Consider the following 19,817-nt stretch of genomic DNA (forward strand, 5'->3'; position numbering starts at 1 on the left):
TTCACTGGGGTGTATTCTGCCAGGTGGTGTGGTAGATTGTTGATGTTCACCAGTACTAGAGGGAGATCTGCAAACACCTCTCCCTTGTGAGTCAGGTTAGGTGTCTGGAAGTGAAAGTCTGGTGCACTGACCTTGCATCGTGTGTCACCTACATCCTTCCCTAATTCTAGCAAAGATATTGGGCCAAATCCAGAGGCAATGTCAATGGTGGTGTGTGTTTACACAGTGCTAAGTCTGTGGGGGGTGGGGTGTTGCGTAACAGGAAAAGCAGCCAACTGGAGGGCAGTCAAAGTAGCCTGTTTCCTGCAAGTGTTTCTGGCACTTCCCCAGAATCCATTGTTCCTGGATTTGTTTGGTACCTGCCATTCTGATACAACTAAACCAGCCATCCTGTGGCCAAGACACCTCTCGTGGTACAGGACCAACATGGCGCGAGGGCTGACCTTCTACCCACCGGACATCCTGAGCTCGATGCTGAGGGAGGGGAAGCTGCAGATGGATGAAAACAGAGCCCTCAAGCTGCCTCCACAGGTATGGGCTGCCCTGGGCAGATGCCACGCTGCCCTTGCTCTGCCCAGCAGGGTACCGGTTGCTCACTGCAGATGCCTTCATGCTAATTGTGCAGTTACAAATGTACATAGTATATATTGGCATTCATCTGCCTGAGTTCTTATCCCGATTCAGTTAGTAGCCCACTGTGTGCCTTTGTGTGAATCGCTGGACTTTCTCTTGCCTCAGTCAACCTCAGATTGAAATTTGGCTAAAAAGCAGGAGCCTTCTTGGATCCTAAATGCTGAGCTTTCCTGGGAAACATGCTATAAAGGAGAAGTCCTCTGTGCTTAACTACAGCTTGTCGGTTGCATTGGCAGTCAGGGCTGTGGGGTCACCTGGCTCCCATGTCTTGAGAGTCATTTCCCTCAAGGGAGTGTGCTTTACTATAGTGTTTACCCCTGAGCTAGACAGAGATCTGTTTCCTTCTTCTAGGTCCCTGAAGACAAGCCCCCTGAGGAGTACCCATACATCGACCCCATGACCGAATATTTCCATGATGGCATAACCAGCGACCTCACCATCTTTCCCCCTCACGTCAGTGTCAGCGTTAGGGAGTTTGATTTTGGTTGCTGTGTGCGGCTCCAAGAGGTGGAACCACTTCCTCTCTGCCTGACCAATCACACCAAAGGAAAGATCACTGTTACGTGGACATGCAGGCCGGAGAGTCCCTTCCGAGTGACCCCTGAAACCTGCGACATCCCACCTCTGAAATCCACAGCCTTTCGCCTCATTTTCCAGCCCTCTCAGCTCAACACTCTGTATGCAGCAGAGCTGGAAGGCTTTGCCTTCTACAAGGTCAGTGGGAGTTACCAGTATCCACACCAAATGCAGCAGCATTAACGTCAAGGGCTTGACTGAAATCTAGACCTATGGCTTTCACCTTGTCGGGCCTGAGATCTGTCCACCCCAGTGCTCCAGTCCCAAGGTAGGGAGTGAGTTAAGGAGAAATCACATTGCCACAACACTGTTTGGGTGGGTTAGGCTGAGTTGGCTTTCTTTAAATGGCATTTTGTTATATCAGACTTTTCTCTTAGTGAGTAACCTAAGGAGGATAAATGCTCCCCAACCAGCTGCCTGTTCCATTGCTGATCCTTCCCGGTCTGTGGGCAGGCTTGGAAGTACCCACAAAGTTTGGCAACAAAATGGTTGAGAATCATTTCACTGACACCCTCCTCTTGCCATGTCCTGAGTTCAGGCCAGTCAGTGTGAGCGGCAGGATGGCTGGGGAGCGAAGAGTTGGTTCAATGGTTGGGGCACTCGTCCAGGACTCAGAAGACCAAGGTTGAGTTCCCAGCTCTTCCACAGGCTTCCTGTGTCACCTTGGGCATGTCACTTAGTTTCTCTGGGGTTCAGTTGCTGTAATATGGGGATAAGAGCATGTCACAGGCGCGTGGTGAGGGTAAATGCATTAAAGATTGTGAAGCTCAGATACCTGCAGTAGTGGGGGCCAGATAAGTACATAAGATAGACAGCGAAGGTCTCCAGGCATTGGGATGTCACTCTCTGGAGGTCATTCCTGATCCCGCCCTGACCGGCCCTGCTTCCCTGACACATGTCATCTCCTCTATATCCCCTGAGGGTGGCAATCATATGAATGGCTGCTCATGCTGGCCTATGTGCTATCTCATTTAAAGACGGTTCTGTGACACATTCCCTCCCCACAGATGCACGATTCTCTCTCTCCTTTGCTTGCAGGTGCTGAGACACTATAGTAACATTGAGGAGGACAGCACCATGTGTCCATCCTGGTGCCTGACCATCCGGCTGAGGGGCCACACCTTTGAAGCAGATCGGCAGCACTTCATTCCGCATTATGTCCTGGACTCCCCCAAGGTGAGTGTGGTCAGCGTGTGTCACATGGAAGTATGTGGTGAATCTTTGATGTGGAGAGTCCTGGAGTACAGAACCCTCTTTCCTGCTGTCCTAGTCAGAGACATGCTTTGGGTGGCTTCCTACTGTATGGAGACTCCCAGCTTAGGACAGGTGGGGGGTCCCCCTGTATCCCAGTTCTCTTGTGTCCCAGCTTGCAGTGAACATCTTGGTCCTTCCTGTCAAAGCTGATCTCGTCACTGGTAAGGACTGCTGAGTTAGCCCCTCTCCCCTCTCCGTCCACTGGGCTGGGGGGTCAGCAGCAGAGCAGTGCACCAAGACTTCATTGGAAGAGAGGTCTCCTGCAAGGCAAAGTGTGACGTAAGCCGGGCTCTTGCTGCTGCTTCTCCCGCACAGGGGTTGTCATCCTTCCCATGAGACTAAGGAAGATCCGACTCCAGGAGCCTGCAGCCTTCTAGGAAGAGTCCTCCTGAGACGTCAGGCGAGACTCCCCAGCTAGCCCAGGGGCTGCCTGGGTAACTTGCCCAGAACCCAATAGCCACATGTGATTTGCATAAAGTGGAGCAGATTGCAGCCATCTTTGTCTTTAACCCAGAAGCAGGGCCTGCAGAGGTCGCTGGTCCCAGTGTGCAGCCTGGCTGTTTGGATTGGTAAGAAGCATTGCATGCTGGGCTTGGAGTCTCAGCAGGCCACTTCAGATAAATAAAGGAGTGGGCAGGTGCAATCCTCACAGCTCCATGGGTTGCTGTTGGCCGCACTTTGCCCACCTTAGAGTGAATTCACTTTCCTCTCTTGCTTCCTTAGAAGTAGTGGCAGGGTTCACCTAGGGCTCAGGCTGGCACTTGTCAGACTTCGGAAAGGGAAATTCAACTAGACAAACATTTCCTGTGTAAATTGGCCTTCTGAAATGAACCCAGCCCTCCCGGCTCGCTTTCTGTCCATCAGGTTTTCCCTGCGGTGGGTCTGAACACCAACACCTACCGCAGCGTGCTGCTCTGGAACGTTGGCACTTCCCCAATCACCTTCTGCATGAACCAGGACATCTGTCCCTCCGTTTTGGTCAAACCCTGCTCAGGGTACGTAGCCCCAGGAGCCCACCAAATCTTCCTTCTCTCAACGCAGCCGGTGGACATGGCCACACACCAGCACATCCTGTCCTTGCAGCTGAACTCCTATCCCAAGTACACCCAGGTAGGGCGAGGGTAGAAGGGCTGTTTTGTATTCTGGTCTCTCCCTTTATGATAACCTTCACCGTGGGCCTGGTTATTTCTCCTTTTTGGTAGTTTGTTTCTTCTGTTTTGAAAATGGGAATTTAAAGTTGTGAGGCAGCAGGGAGGGGGGAGTGTTGACCTGGGAATGTGGCAGGGGAGTTTCAATGGGAGACCTGAGAGCCTGTCACCTGAGCCAGGATGGGGAGGGGGAGGTAACACCTCTGCCCAGGAATGTGAACAGAGGCTGCAGGAGAGAGCCTGCTGGGGGGGGGAGGGTTTAGTTTCAGTTTGGTGCTGGGTGGTGGAATGCAGGGAACCCCAGGGCTGGGGTCTAAGTTCCCTGCTCCCCCAAAAGGACTTGACTGAGGGGTCCTGGTTGTGCCCACAAGCTCTGTTTGAAACTGTGCCCTGTTGTCCAATAAACCTTCTGTTTTACTGGCTGGCTGAGAGTCTCAGTGAATCCCAGGAAGAGGGGTGCAAGCCCTGGACTCCCCCACATTCTGTGACAATTGGTGGTAGCGGTGGGATCTACTGCACCCCGTGGATGGCGCTTCCTGCAGTAAGTGACTGGGGAGCAGTAAAACGAAGGGGGATTGACGGGGACCAGGCGTGCTGAAGATTCAGAGAGAGACGGTTTCAGGGGGCGGTTAACCCCTGGGAGTGTGTGACCAGAGAGAAGGACTTTTGCAGTAACAGGGTCCCCCGGGGGATTGCAGCGAGCGGTCCCAGGGGCGGAGGAGTCTGCAGCTCGACCCTGGCAAAGAGGTGGTGACCTCAAGAAGGACTGGCACACGAGGGGTTTTTCCTGGAAACCATGGAAAGCTGCCCAGGCCTGCGAGTGGCCAGCAGGGAGCTGTACGCTAAACGCCTTAAGAGCGACCTGGTGGAGCTGTGCAGGCAGAGGGGGCTGCGCATCGGGAGGTCCACCAAGGTACAGCTGATTGCCCAGTTGGAGGAGAGGGATGACCCAATCCCTGTCCCTGAGGAAGCCGCCCGGTGGACGCAGCGTGGGCCCTGGGGCCTGACCGGGCTGGGAGGGGTCAGACTGCTGCCGAGGACATCCCGAGACCCTTCCTACCTAGGCCTGGGGGAGGGGTTGGGGGAAGCCCAGCGAATACCGAGGGCACCCTGACCCCGGCAGCCAGCAGGGGATCCTCCCGATGGAGCTCCCCATCCCTGGAGCGGAGGCGGCTGGAATGGGAGAGGGAGATGAAAATGAGGGAGCTGGAGGATCATGAAAAGTAATGTCAACATGAGGAGAAACAACGTCAACATGAGCAGGAGGAGAAGGAGAGGGAACGTCAGGAGAAGGAGAGGCAACGTAGGCATGAGCAGGAGGAGAAGGAGAAACAAAGACAGCATGAACTGGAGCTGGCCAGGCTGAGGAGCAGGGGGGTGGGTGAGTGCGGTGAGTGCGGGGGGACCCAAGACTGCAAGGAGCTTTGATAAGTGCCTCCTGGCCCAGCGGAAGGAGGGGGAGGACACAGATAGCTTCCTGACGGCCTTTGAGAATGCCTGCGAGATGCACAGGGTTGACCCTGCAGACAGGCTCCAGTTTCTCACCCCCTTACTGGACCCCAAAGCCGTGGAGGTGTACAGCCGAATGAAAGGGGCGGAGGCGGGGACTATGAACTGTTCAAACAGGCCCTGCTCCGTGAGTTTGGGCTGACCCCCGAGATGTACCGGAGAAGTTCCAGAGTCAGCGTAAAACGCCTGAGGTCACCTACCTACAACTGGTCAACCGAATGCAGGGATATGCCCGCAAGTGGACAGCTGGGGCCCAAACTAAAAAGGACCTGCTTGACCTAATCGTACTGGAGCAACTGTATGAACAGTGCCCTTCCCACCTGAGGCTGTGATTGGTGGACAAAAAGCTAGAGAACCTGCAGCATGCAGGGCAGCTGGCCGACAAGTTTGTGAACAGTCGGTCAGGGGGTAGCAGGGAGGAGTCCCAAAAGAACAGGCCCCCCCCGATGCAGAGAGAGAGTCACCCTGGGACCTCCCAGCGGGGAAATGTGGAGAACCCCCTCCCAAGGGGAACGCCTGGTGTCGGGACCCTCCGACCCGCTCGAGGGGACCAACATGACCTGAGCTGCTATCACTGTGGCCAGAGAGGCCACGTACGGACCCAGTGCCCCAGGCTCAGGGACAGACTGAACAGACCCAACCTACCCAGGGTTAACTGGGTAGGGACTCAGCTGGACGAGGGGCAGACGGCCCAGGCAAGGGGGGCTGCCAGCTTACCACCTGCTCCGGAGGGAAGAGTACCCCAGGCCAGCTCCACCAGAGGGCTGGACTCAGGGTCCTCGGTTTACAGGGTGGGCGTGGGGCTGTCCCTCCGGAGTGAGTGCCTTGTTCCCCAGGAGGTGGATGGGAGGAAGGTCAATGGATACTGGGATACGGGTGCAGAGGTGACGCTGGCCCGGCCCGAGGTGGTGGCCCCAGATCGGGTGGTGCCCAACACCTACCTGACCCTGACGGGGGTGGGCGGGACCCCATTTAAGGTGCCCGTGGCAAGGGTACACCTGAAATGGGGGGCCAAGGAGGGCCCCAAGGATGTGGGGGTGCACCACCATTTGCCCACTGAGGTTTTGATGGGGGGAGACCTAGAGGACTGGCCAAGCAAGCCCCAGACCGCCCTGGTTGTGACCCGTAGCCAGAGCCGGCGAGGGGCACTGCGCCCTGACCTTGGGGAGGGTACCACACCGGAGGCGCAGGACCCTACCCTGGTTGGGAGGGAGCGCCGAGGGGCACGGCTCAGAGAGGCTGTGGCCTCAGACCCAGCCAGTGAGAGGGAACCGGGCCCCATCCCTTCCCCAGCCCCTGAGTTCCAGGCCGAGTTGAGGAAAGATCCCTCCTTGCGGAAGCTCAGGGACCTGGCCGACCTCAGTGTGGTACGGACCATGAGGAGAGGTTCCTGTGGGATAAGGGGTTCTGGCAAACCCAGACTTTGACAAGCCCTTTATGGTGTTCACCGATGCCTCAGACACGGGACTAGAGGCGGTGTTAATGCAGGAGGATGGAAAGGGGGAGAGACACCCCATCGTGTACCTGAGCAAGAAGTTGCTACCCCGGGAGCAACACTACGCGGCCATTGAGAAGGAGTGCCTGGCCATGGTGTGGGCCCTCAAGAAACTAGAGCCATATCTCTTCGGGCGACACTTCACCATGTACACCGACCACTCTCCCCTGACCTGGCTGCACCAGATGAAAGGAGCCAACGCCAAACTCCTGAGGTGGAGCCTGCTCCTGCAGGATTACGACATGGACGTAGTCCACGTGAAGGGACGTGCCAACATGATAGTGGATGCACTGTCCCGGAGAGGGGGCCCTAAACTTCCCCAGGTCACTGGTCACAGTGACCCCGCTCCATTCAGTCTCGAAGGGGGGAGAGATGTGACGCAGCAGGGAGGGGGGAGTGTTGACCTGGGAATGTGGCAGGGGAGTTTCAATGGGAGACCTGAGAGCCTGTCACCTGAGCCAGGAGGGGGAGGGGGAGGTAACACCTCTGCCCAGGAATGTGAACAGAGGCTGCAGAAGGGAGCCTGCTGTGGGGGTTTAGTTTCAGTTTGGTGCTGGGTGGTGGAACGCAGGGAACCCCAGGGCTGGGGTCTAAGCTCCCTGCTCCCCCAGAAGGACTTGACTGAGGGGTCCTGGTTGTACCCACAAGCTCTGTTTGAGACTGTGTTCCTGTTGTCCAATAAACCTTCCATTTTACTGGCTGGCTGAGAGTCTCAGTGAATTCCAGGTTTCAGAGTAACAGCCGTGTTAGTCTGTATTCGTAAAAAGAAAAGGAGTACTTGTGGCACCTTAGAGACTAACCAGTTTATTTGAGCATGAGCTTTCGTGAGCTACAGCTCACTTCATCGGATTCCAGGAAGAGGGGTGCAGGGCCTGGACTCCCCCACACTCCGTGACAAAAGTCTTCTAAAATGTCCTTTGGGTGTTATCAATGTGTCCATTTCTTATTGGCACAGCAGGTGCCTTCCAGGGCCTGGTGCCCCTTGTTGTCCTGCCTGCCTTGTGCCAAGCTCTCTTCAGAACTGTCTGTCCAACAGGCAGGCCCGGAGTCCTTCCCCCTCTGAGCTCAGCCCTGCTGTGATCCCAGGTGCCTTTTGGAAGGAGATGCAAATCTGCCTGATTCTTTCAGAGCTCAGCTAAGGTTTTCTGCTACTGTATATTCCCTTTCCCTGAGTCACATAGGAGATCCTGCTCCGGAGCAATGGCGAGTCCCTTCTGTTGCTCTTAGAAGGAGATGGGAATCTGTACTTCAAGCCTACCTGTGTGGGAACCTCAACCACACGCACTTACACCATAAAGAACTGCACAAGGTTGCCAATGCACTTCAAGTGGAAGATCCAGGAGTCTGACAGCAAGGTCCTGTCCGTCAAGCCTGCCACAGGGGTCATCCAGCCCAGCGAAGCCTTGGTGAGTTCTGCTGAAGTCATTTTCTTTCGCTACCCACCATAGAGCTGTAGAGAGCTGAGAGCAAAAACACATGGCAGTAGTTCACAGCCCCATAGGCCAAGGGCGGAGGGTGCCAGTACATGTCTTGGGTAGGGTAGCTAGCCAGCTTCCTCCAGCTTGATCTTGAAGTAGATTTGTTCCACCACATGCTTGTTTCCTTCCAGACACTAGGAGCAAATATATTGTGGAGGGCAGCAAGAACTGGTGCATCTGAGAAGGCCTGGCTGTGAGTGTCTGGGCGTGTGTTCCCAGTAAGAACCCCCAAAACAGGGGTCAGGTAATGGGCAGAGACACAATCAGGATCAGGCCAAAGCTGAATGGAAGGATGGTAGCTGGAGTGTGACCAAGACAGCAGTGAGGGAGGAAGGTGCTGTCTGTCTTATACACTCAGGATTGTCAGCTGCTCCATAATGTGTTTGGAATTGACTCCCTGGCCCGGGCAGCAGAGAGGTTGGGAACACCAGTGAATGCCCTCTCCCTCCTGTGATTCTAGGCTCAGGCATGGACCTTTACTCCTGGCAAGGAGACCAAGTATCTCCTGCGAAGCTGGGTGTCAGTGTGGAGACCCCAAGGGAGTTCAGCCCCTGAGTCTCCTGAGAGCACCCGCTACACCCTGCGGGTTATTGGCGAGGGGGCACTGGGCACCATTGGGGTAAGTACCAGCATGTGGGAGAGGGGGAAGAGAATGAGTATCTCCCCGGGGGATTAATTGGCTAAGCAGAATCTCCTAGTAATGTACTAGAGGATGGTGCTTGGAGCCCAGTGGCGGCTTCTTTTCAGAGAGAGGGAGGTGGTGGTAGAGGAAAGAATGTTACTCCCGCTCTGCTGTGCTTCTAGGTTGGCCTTGCATTCAGCAGGAATCCATCACCCATCCGTCCTTTTGTTATCAGGTGCCTATGCAGCTCCCCCGCTCTATGTGTTGGGCAAAGGTCCATAGTAAGACTACAAGTCCCAGCAGGCAATGCTTTATAATCTCCTTGGGACATATTGGGTCCTGGAGTCAAACTTTGCACATCCCTGCGTTACACTGTGTATATTGGCCTAGCCAAATAGCAGCCTTGTCCTGCCCCCTGAGGAGTCGGCAGTGATGTAACAAAACCACCCTGATTCTTGTGTGCTGCCTTTGGGCTGTAGGCTCAAGAGGAGCAGCTGGACCTAGGGAACATTCTGGTTGGCGGCCTGCAGTCCTGTGACCTTGTATTGTTGAATAATGGGACCTGTTCTCTGAACTACATCCTCCACGTGGAGCAGATGATCACAGGACCGTGTGACCCTGAGGAAGTCCTCAGCGATCCGCTAGGTATTGAAAGAATGTTTGGGGAGGTAGAGTGGGGGGCATTGGGCCTCTTTTTTATTGCAGACAAAGGCATTCTAAAATGGATGAATTGCTCTTGCCAGCTCGAGAAACACCTATTCTTTCTGTGACAGCTGGTCTGTTTGAGAAGGTGCAGGTGTGTCTGTCTGTCTGTCTGTCTGTCATTCTATACTGGGTACCTAGTACAAACCTCTGCCACTATTGTTAAAGGTGTAACAAATTTCTACTAAAACAAAAGCTTCCTGTTCTCATCATTCACCAGTTCCACCAGTATTGCTCACTTCAGCTGAAAATTTCCATGCTGGGGTCCTGCTCAAAGTTTCAGCTCAAAGGGTAAAATTTTGAGCAAAATCAATTCAGAAGTTTTTGGATTTGGGGAAAAAAAACCTTTCTTTTAAAAATAATATCAGTGCACACCTTTTTAAACAGGGCTAGAAGCAAAACAATCTCCAGATTGACACTTGGAGCTTGTCTTGGACAGTCCTCCATGAGGACTCGTGTGTGTCCGTGTTTGGTCTGGACTGAAAATGGCACACTAGGTGTGTGCAGAACAAATATGTACATTCTGAACACGGTATATACATGATATAGAGTGATATATACATAGAGAGAGAATGATACTTAGACCAAGAGGTCAGTGCCCTCCCGGCACTGACTCCCTTTCCTTTCTCTTGTAGCTTTAGAGCTGGATCATTACAAGGGGATGATTCCTGCAAGGTCAAAGGCCATTGTTCAAGTAACCGTCAGCCCAGCCCGTCAACTGCATTACACCTGGCCAATCAGTTACACCATTTCCATGCCTAAAGGTGAGAGCCCTGGCTTGCCGGGAAGGACCAAAAAGGCCATTCCATCCCATCCAGCCAGGGGGCCCTTTCTACGCCAGACATAAACCGTGTCTGAATCTGCGAAGATGTCAGCTCCCAGCTGCGTCCCTCCATCCATCCCAGCGGATTACTCCTGCCGGCGGGAGTCTCTGTGCTGAACGGCTTGGCTGGACTCACAGGGGATGTTTTGCTTTCTCCCTTGCCCCTATGCTGTCTGCAGAGATGGTGTTTGACACAGCTGAGCCCTGGGGTGCTGAGGTAGAGATGGTTCCCAGTCCACCCAGGCCCCACATTGTCCCTTCTCCTCCACATGCTGATGCCCCACCCAGGCAGCTTCCCTTTATATGTCTTATAACAGACATGGTCGTGTGTTGGTTGCTTCTGAAACTTGTGCCCGGGCATGCCAGGCAGGGGTCTGGCTCTCTGTTGGGGATCCAGACCCTACTTCTAGCCCAGCCTGGGCAGCTTCCCTCAACATTGCACTGACTAGTTCTTGTCTCTCCTCCCGCAAGCTCTGGATCCTGCAAACACTGTAGGGGAGCAGCAGGCCCTCTGCTGTGTAGTAGCGACAGGTGTCTACCCCTCTGTCTGCGTCACGGATGTGTGTGCAGCAGGAAGTGCCCGCGGCATCAGCAAGCTGCACCTCTGGAGGCTCTTTGCACTGGAAACTCTGAACCAGTACCTGGAGCGAGACCCCACCTCTGCAGAGCTCACCTACAGGGTTCCCACAAGGCACAGGTGACTTGAGACCTGGCCCAAAGGAGTCTGTAACCTGCAGTACAATCCAGGCAGGGAAAGCATGGCCAGAGGGTTTGATTTGCAGCTCGGTGTCACCTAGAAATCTTTGCTGACTCCTTCTCAGCCCCAAAGCAGGCAGCTCCTCACCTCCCCCTGGCCCGCTGCCAGTGTGCCCTGTCTTGTCCTTTCCCCTCTGCGGGGAGGCTGTAAACCTTGGAATTTCACCTCTCCTTTCTCCCTCTCTTCTCGGGCCCATCTCCATGGACTCAGCATTGCCCTGCTGCATGTGTGTGAGCCTGCTGGATAGTAGCAGGGCATGGAGAATGGGAATGAGTCCCACCCTGCTCCCCGGCGTGCAGCCATCCAGAGATGATGCAGTGAGCCTGGATGGGCACTGCTCTCCCTCAGGCCCCCATCTCCTCTCCAGGGCCCAGCGTCTGGCTGAGCTGCCATTCTGGCTGTGCTGTGTGGAGTCATCTCTCTTTTCAGGAGGGCAGTAGCGCTCCTGGGTCAGTCAGGGGGGTTCCTTGCTATGACCTGTTTTGTGCCCGCTCTAGGCACTAAGTGTGCTGTGCCTACCCAGCGCCCTCAGCCCCCACTGGGTGTTGAGATTCCCCATGTGGCAGTTTATGGGTGTGGAGGGAAGAGCCACCTTAGACAGAGGCAGCTCTCAGGAGGAGGGGAAAGTGTTTAAGCATCTGGGTGCCTCCTCTCTGGGCAGCTGATGTTCCTGGAGCGTGGAGTCCTCGAGAGGAGTGAAGGTCACTAGCTTCTGCTGGTACCCAAGGGAGGAGCCTCCCAGCAGTTGTGTTACGTCCAGCTCCTGTAGCACCTCCAGTGAGCTTTCCTTCCTCTTGGCTTGATTTCATCTCCTCTTTCTCTGCCCTGCACAGTATCTGCCCCGTCCCTCCCGTGCACGCCCCCGTCCTGCTGGATTTCAACTTTGGGGCTGCTCCAATCGAAGCTGAGCCGTCTGTGGTGATCCTCATGCTGGAGAACAATGGGGTGGTGCCGGTGGAATGGTACGTAGCTCTCGTGAAACTCAGTGCCTTCCTCTGGAATCAGAGCTGCTGCCCCAGGACACGGAGCTGCTCCCAGGGCACTGAGTGCACTTGGCATCTAAGGGGCTCTATGTTCTGAGGGGGTGAGCTGGAGGAGATTTGACAGGGGACTTCAGCGGGAGGGTTCTGAATACCCGGCTGGGCTGAACTCCGTCCCATCACCCGCCTGGGGCCCTTCTACAGAGGAAAAGCAAGGGTCGCTGTCCATCACAAACTGTGCGGGACTGTCCCAGTTTTCATGGCTCCATCTTGTGTCCTGCAGGTCAGGCCTGAGACTCATGGCTCTATCTGTGTGGGGAACCCAGGATTGGGTTTCCAGAGGGTTCTGCAGACCAAGCCTGGGGGGGACTGGCAGGATGGCAGTGCTGAGGAGTTTCCAGCACTTCCATGCCTTGTGCTAAAGCTGATACCTTCATGATCCCAGACCTTGGCATATTTACCATCAGAACAAGGGGAATGATGGCCATTCTCATTCCTGCTCTGGCTGACTGGCTTTGCTGGGTCCATAGGACCTTTCTGTTCCCGTCTGACCAGAAGATTGATGTGGAGCACTGGGCAGAAAACACAGAGTTCAACCCCAGTGAGCTGCACCAGATGAGAGTTCAGGACAACCAGCTCTTCAGTGTTTCCCCAAAGTCAGGAAGACTCTTCCCAGGACAGGAGCAAACAGTGCAGCTCTCTCACAGGTGACAGTTCATATCTCCCTCTCCTGGGCCTTCCCTTCCACAGGAGTCAGTGCGTACCTGCCAGGATCCTCCTGTACCTCAATGCTGGAAACACTCTCATCACACGGTGCGTCCCCAGCAGGCCCCCAGAGAGGTCCCTCTGATTTTGTCCCCTTTTTTCTGACCCCAATGTGGTCTTTACAGCAATCACGTTAATATCTTTTAAAACTGTGCTAGCTGGACAGAGTGGGGACTGGAAAGGTGGCTGGGGAGCTGCTTCCCAGAGCCGGTTTGTGTGGTTTTATCGATTCATAGTTTTTCAAAAAATCAGGGTGGCCCAGGGACTGGCTGTGTCAGCGACAGCGGCGCAGTATAGAAAAATGAACCAGCTTTGGGGTCTAACCCTGATTGCCCCTACCTCTTCTGGACTCCAGGAGCTCCAGGGCTCGGGCCTGTACATTGGTGCGTGTCTATATCAAATACAGTTGTGCCCCTCCCTGCGTCAATGGCCCTTATTCTACGGTGACTCTCTTTAGCAGGGAGACGAATTGTCTCGCATTCACTGTGTGACCCTTGATTCTGTCATTCCAGGCACAGGGTTAGATTTTTAATGTTTTCCTCTCTCTCTCTCGCTGACCCTGGTGGTTTTTCTTGCCCTGCTAGACATGATTTCGTCGGCACTGATCGGCTCCCGGTCCTGCTGAAGGTCTCCCATGGCCGAGAGATTCTGGTAAGATAGCAGGCGTTGCTTGTCGCGCAGCTAGCAGGCCAGTGAGTTCCAGGAGCTGAATTCACACGGAGGCACTTTACACAGGAGCCGCGAAACATTCACTAAATGGTGGCCTTCCCGTGGGGTCAGTACCGAACCAGTACCTTAGCCTGGGGCTAGGGGGCGCTGTGATGGAGGTGCCTTCTTGCGGATGAGGCATGAAACCCAGATTCAATCAGTTTGTAGTCCCATGGCACCTTTCATAGATCAGGGAACACTAAATCGTCTAGTCTGTCCACCTGCATGGCACAGGCCATTGACATTCACCCAGTTACACCAGGATTGAGCCCAAGAACTCGTTTGATTAGAACAGCTTCCAGAAAGGCTCCAGTCTAGAGCTGATGACACCAAGAGAAGGAGAATCAAGCCCTTCCCGTGGGAGTTGGTTCTACTGGTTAATCACCTTCTGTTAAAAAATTGTGCTTTATTTGGAATTGGACTTTGTCTGGCTTCAGCTTCCAGCTCTTGGCTCTTATTCTGCCTTTCCCTGACTGCTGAGATTACAGGCCCTCTACTACCTAGCGTTTTCTCCCCTCGGCCTTCCTTTTGAGAAACGAAACAGACTGAGCTCTTTGGCAGGTGCCAGTGTGGCGGCGGCCCTGTCACTCTGTATCCACAAAAAGAACAGGTGGACTTGGGGCACCTCAGAGACTCACACATTTATCTGAGCATATAAGTAGCTCACAAACGCTTATGCTCAAATAAAATTGTTAGTCTCTAAGGTGCCACAAATACTCCTGTTCTTTTTGAGCTCTTTGAGTCTCACTCTAGGGTGTTTTTCCAGCCCTGGAATAATTTTTGTGGCTCTTTTCTGCACCATCTCCAGTTTTTCAACGTCCTCTTTAAAATATGGACCCTCTTTGCCATGTCATCGCACTGGGAGCTCACGTTCAGCTGCTTTCCCACTCTGACCCCTAAACCCTTTTCAGCATCCCTGCTTTCCAGTCCCCCATTCTGTAGGTGTGGCCTGAAGTCCTTGTTCCTGGATGTGTGACCTTGCAGTTGGCTGTAATGAAATGCAGTTTGTTTGAATGAGCTCAGCTCATCAAGTGATCCAGCTCTCTCTGTAGGACAGCCCTCCCTCATTACTACCATTCCGCCAACATTTGTGTCATCTGCAAATTTTATCAGCAGCAATTTTATATTTACATCCCGATCGTGGATGAAAATGTTGAATAGCATCAAGCCTAGAACTGCTCCCTGCTGGACCCCATAGAAATGCCCTATTCGACAAGGGTTCCCCCTGATGGCTATTTTTGGAGATCTGTGAGTTAGTCAGTTCTCAATGCATTTAAAATGTGCTTTGTTGAACAAGACCAATATTCCATAAGCCACGTTGACTGGCGTTAATTAAGTTCCTATCCTTTATCAGTTGAACCCTGTAGAGTGGGCTACAAATGTCAGCGCCATGGCAAAATTCCCGCATGGATGCCAGCGTCCTGCCACCTGAACCCCGCTGGTGTTCTGCTTGGAGGGGGTCTGGGATTCTGCCCTGAGGATTGTTACATGGTACAGCTGGTGCAGAGGAGCCCCATCCTTCCACGGCTCCACACTCATTTCAGGAGCCAGCTCAGAACAGCCTTCCTGGTTTTTCAGTCTTCCACACACTTGCCCACCCTGCGGTATCTCATGGACCTTGTTTCTCTACTTGCTTCCAGACTCTCTTTCCTAGTCTCACACTGGCTGGTTCTCTGCCGCTCCACACATTTGGTGCAAGAGTCTTCACCTCTGCAGTTCATGCCCTCTCTCTGGTATATTTACCCTCCCTTCATCACTCCTCCTCATCAACACTGTCTCACTTCAAATCCCTCTGAGATGGGTCTTCTCCTAAAGCACCAGCTGCGTTGGATCCCTGCTCTGAGCTCCAGCATGTGATCGTCGGGATCTCCCACAGCTTCTGAGGTGTGGAGGCAGCTATTCCTTCAGGGCCAGCAGGTGGTACATTTTGTCCTGCCTGTACACAGGTGGGGACAGCAGCCCACGTGCCTTCATCTGTCAGTTCTTTTCTCCGCAACCATGAGTGAGGAGCTGCCACTTGTTCTCCCTGCCTTGCAGATCTCTAAAACAGCTAAGAGCTGCTCCTGTTTTGCATTTTTCCCTGAGGGTTTCCTTGGGATTGGAACTAATTTCTCTTTCTCAGTTAAAGCCAAAGTCACTTTGTGCTCTGCTGGGCACGGCTCAGACCTCTGTGAGCCTTCCTGTCTGTCTCTGAAGTTTCCTCGGAGAGCTTTGTGTTCACATTGTGTTTTATTTTCCGTTCCTTTCTTTCAGGGCTATCGTCAGCTGGAAATCCAGCCCGTTGAACAAGTTGTTCAAACAGTGGCTTAACTGTACCTTCCCCTGAAGCCCTTGGACGGGCTCCCTGTGTGATGCTGGCTTGGCACACTCCAGAGAGGGGCCGGCAGCTTTCTGCCAGCCAGCCATGAAGGGATTAGGCCTAGAGCTCCAGAGGACAGTGGGGCACATGGCCCTGACTTGCCCGGTAGAGACTCTAGTGGCCACCATCCTGCCCCAGACCGAGGTGCAGAGGAGAGTGAGAATGGAACGATGCTGAAGGAGTCTTGGAGAGAGCTCAGTGCTGTAGGAGCTGCCGCAGCCACTACACAGAGAGCTGCGCTGGCCCCCGTGCTCAGGGAGCCCTGGACCAGTGGAGGGGCAGATGCAGCATCTGTGCACTGAAGGGAACACCACCCGCCCGTGCACTCACAACTGTAGCACAGGCTACGGTGCACCCGTGTGTCAAGGGTGCTGATATGCTGCATCAGAAAGGAGCTGCCCGTCCTCACACTTTCCCTCTCCTGCGCTGATATATTGTGGGGAGAGAGAGAAGGGGAACAGGGAGAGGTATTGAGGAAACCCTTCTGCATGCCGCCCCCCCCACTGCCCATGGCACATGGAGGATGCTAGACAGGAGCTGAAGCATGATATAGAACCATAGAATCGTAGGACTGGAAGGGACCTTGAGAGGTCGTCTAGTCCAGTCCCCTGCACTCATGGCAGGACTAAGTATTATCTCTAGACCGTCCCTGACGGGGTGTGTCTAACCTGCTCTTAACAATCTCCAGTGACGGAGATTCCACATCCTTCCTGGGCAATTTATTCCAGTGCTTAACAACCCTGACAGGACTTTTTTCCTAAAGTCCGACCTAAACCTCCCTTGCTGCAATTGAAGCCCATTGCTGCTTGTCCTATGCACCACCATGTTGCGCGATGGACACTTGACAAAATTACCGTATTTAGTGACAGACACTGTGGGGGGGTTATGTCAATCAGTCATTCAACGTTTCTTTCAAAATGACCACAGACCTCAAAATTTTTACCATGGACACGTTGCTGACCCCTATTCAGAGGCTAAGGAGAACAATTTTTGTCCCTGCTCCTTGTAATAGCCTGTTATGTACTTGAAACTGTTCTCATGTCCCCTCTCAGTCTTCTCTTCTCCAGACTAAACAAACTCAGTTTTTTCAATCTTCCCTCACAGGTCATGTTTTCTAGACCGTTAATCATTTTTGTTGCTCTTCTCTGGACTTTCTCCAATTTTTCCCATCTTTCCTGAATGTGGCACCCAGAACTGAACACAATACTCCAGCTGAGGTCTAATCAGCATGGAGTAGAGCGGAACAATTACTTCTTGTGTATTGCTTACCACACTCCTGCTAATATGGCTCCTCCCCCTCAAGAGGAGCAGGAATGGTGCAGAAGATTGCTCTTTGCCTGCACTCATAGGAAAGAAGGGGAACAGAGACATGCCTGGGAATTCATTGAGGCTTGGAGCCATTTGGAGAATCCATCGTAGCCTCAAGGGAAACAGCTGCTTTAGTGTTTTTCCCAAGAGCTGGACCTGGGATATCTCAGATGGCATCAGTAAGCAGCTCTGGGGTGGGGGTCGTTGCCATCTGTGTGCTTCCAGACTGGAGAGCAGACTGCCTGCAGGCCGGGGTCTGTATGATGATGTTAGGGGCATGTGGGCCAACCCAAGGCATGGATTTTCTTTGTCCATCTTTGAGCCTAAGCACAGCTTGGTGCTGATCACTAGCAAGCCAGCCCAGAAAGGATCAAGATGATGGATCTGTTCCCACCTCTCTCTCCCTCCCCTGGCACTGCCTTTCTTCATAAGTGACCTTTTCCATCTGGAGTCTGGTCTCTTATGGGGCCTTCACTCCCTCCCCTCCCACTGGGGTGCAGGCTAATGGTCTAAAGTGACTTGTTCTGGCTTTGAGGTGACTCTAGGTTTGTGGGGGTGTTGAAGGAAACCACACTGATTTCCTGCAGGAAACTTTTTTCAGGAGCAAATCCCCAGCTCTGGGAACCTGCGTGCCCCACTCTTCCAGAGAGGTGGTGGCTTTTGGCATGGGAAACCCCTTTGCTTGGCCAGTCTCCATTATCCAAGGCACTGCAGCTCTGACTTCACTGTCAGAGCACAGCGGTGGAGCAGGAGAATGGGCTGGACAGAATTTGCTGCCATCAGCGGCTTTGAAAGGAAGCCGACTGCAGGCTATAGATGCTGAGAGAGTCTGAGCCATCGAGCCTGGTTCCCAGAGCGCAGATCAGAGCGGGGGCTTGATCACTTCCACTGAAGGGCAGGATCTTGGGGGAATCCCCACTGGCATGTGGAATCCACAGGATGGACCCCTAAATGCTTCAAGCTTTCAAAAGCTTATTAACTGGTCATTGCATATAGTTACCTGGAGCTGGCATTCTCTGAGCAACCCTGCTCCCTGCGTGGGTGTCCGTCTCTGGGCTCTGCATGCTTAGACAGACAGTGATCATCACGGTCAGACTTCCAGTGCCTACAGAGTCCATCAGTATTGGTCTCAGCCAGGATTGAAAGTATTGATCTCAGCAAGCCTGGGCCTTTTGATCTCTAAGTTCCATCCTGCTACTTTGATTGTCAGTTGTATGGAGACAACCGCCTGTAGGTAACATCCCCTGTGTCCAGGGGAACAGGTGTCTCACCTTGGGGATCAGAGTCCTGTGAAAGCAGGGCCCGCTGGATAAAGCCAGCAGGCCTGGCTCCCTGAGTCAAGCTCAGGAAATGGAATCTCCCACTCTCATCGGAGTGCCGGGTTTGGGGACTATCTCATGCCCAGGCACTCTTGCTTGTCTGTCTCGATTGTGAATTGTCTGGAGCAGGAACTGTCTTCCCTTGTATTTGTGCAGAGCCTGGCACAATGGTGCCCTGATCCTTGGGACGCTAAGTATTTGTACGGTGCTCTGAGATGATAAATACTGATATCATGCCTTGGGAATCCGTTAGTGCCTGTTCTCTTCTTGTGTCAGGCTCAGCTTCCTGATCAGGGTGAGGAGATACTTTAGAGGCACCACCAGCCTCTTGTCTACTCGGCTCTTATTTAACTACAGAACTACATCAGCATCTCCCGTGGGTTTCTGAGAACCCAGGAATTCTGTGGATCATCGCAGCTCCTGTCTCCCCCTTGCTTTAGTAGCTCTCCCACCTGGGCTCTTAAAAAAGTTTCACAAAAAAATTGGGTAGAAACTCATAAATGTTCCTCTCCACGGAAATCTTTAGTAAAAGGCAAAAGATTTATACGATTGGAAGAGAAACCGGCTCAACGATTTCGCTGTGGAGTTCTGAGGCCTCCAAGCTTCTTGTGAACCCTGCCTACACCCTGTCCAACAGCTGTATCTGGGGCTTCCTCGGCAGTCTCCACCTCAACGCTGCAGTCACGCTCTAGATCATAGAATCATAGAATATCAGGGTTGGAAGGGACCTCAGGAGGTCATCTAGTCCAACCCCCTGCTCAAAGCAGGACCGATCCCCAGTCAAATCATCCCAGCCAGGGCTTTGTCAAGCCTGACCTTAAAAACTTCCAAGGAAGGAGATTCTACCGCATTCCAGTGTTTCACCACCCTCCTAGTGAAAAAGTTTTTCCTAATATCCAACCTAAACCTCCCCCACTGCAACTTGAGACCATTACTCCTTGTCCTGTCCTCTTCTACCACTGAGAATAGTCTAGAACCATCCTCTCTGGAACCACCTCTCAGGTAGTTGAAAGCAGCTATCAAATCCCCCCTCATTCTTCTCTTCCCCAGACTAAACAATCCCAGTTCCCTCAGCCTCTCCTCATAAGTCATGTGTTCCAGACCCCTAATCATTTTTGTTGCCCTTCGCTGGACTCTCTCCAATTTATCCACATCCTTCTTGTAGTGTGGGGCCCAAAACTGGACACAGTACTCCAGATGAGGCCTCACCAATGTCGAATAGAGGGGAACGATCACGTCCCTCGATCTGCTCTCTGTGCCCCTGCTTATACATCCCAAAATGCCATTGGCCTTCTTGGCAACAAGGGCACACTGCTGACTCATATCCAGCTTCTTGTCCACTGTCACCCCTAGGTCCTTTTCCGCAGAACTGCTGCCTAGC

General features: G+C 53.3%; 1 protein-coding gene and 1 non-coding gene across 5 annotated transcripts in view; one reads left to right on the top strand and one right to left on the bottom strand.

The window, feature by feature from the left end:
• Window positions 1–19,817, top strand: part of CFAP65 (cilia and flagella associated protein 65) — a 51,481-nt gene that overhangs the window by 14,986 nt on the left and 16,678 nt on the right. For all 4 annotated transcript variants that reach the window (XM_037913094.2, XM_043525588.1, XM_043525587.1 and 1 more), the window contains 12 exons: window positions 331–531; window positions 985–1,347; window positions 2,248–2,385; window positions 3,328–3,573; window positions 7,797–8,021; window positions 8,554–8,712; window positions 9,195–9,360; window positions 10,053–10,181; window positions 10,712–10,937; window positions 11,831–11,959; window positions 12,508–12,684; window positions 13,327–13,393. In XM_037913094.2, the coding sequence (XP_037769022.1) occupies window positions 331–531; window positions 985–1,347; window positions 2,248–2,385; window positions 3,328–3,573; window positions 7,797–8,021; window positions 8,554–8,712; window positions 9,195–9,360; window positions 10,053–10,181; window positions 10,712–10,937; window positions 11,831–11,959; window positions 12,508–12,684; window positions 13,327–13,393 (2,226 nt within the window). The remainder of the gene's footprint in view (window positions 1–330; window positions 532–984; window positions 1,348–2,247; window positions 2,386–3,327; window positions 3,574–7,796; window positions 8,022–8,553; window positions 8,713–9,194; window positions 9,361–10,052; window positions 10,182–10,711; window positions 10,938–11,830; window positions 11,960–12,507; window positions 12,685–13,326; window positions 13,394–19,817) is intronic.
• Window positions 18,891–19,005, bottom strand: LOC114019621. Its single transcript, XR_003564651.1, has one exon. It is a non-coding gene; the product is annotated as a U5 spliceosomal RNA (small nuclear RNA).

The sequence above is a fragment of the Chelonia mydas genome, chromosome 11 (assembly GCF_015237465.2).
Source record: "Chelonia mydas isolate rCheMyd1 chromosome 11, rCheMyd1.pri.v2, whole genome shotgun sequence".
NCBI classification, from domain to species: domain Eukaryota; kingdom Metazoa; phylum Chordata; order Testudines; family Cheloniidae; genus Chelonia; species Chelonia mydas.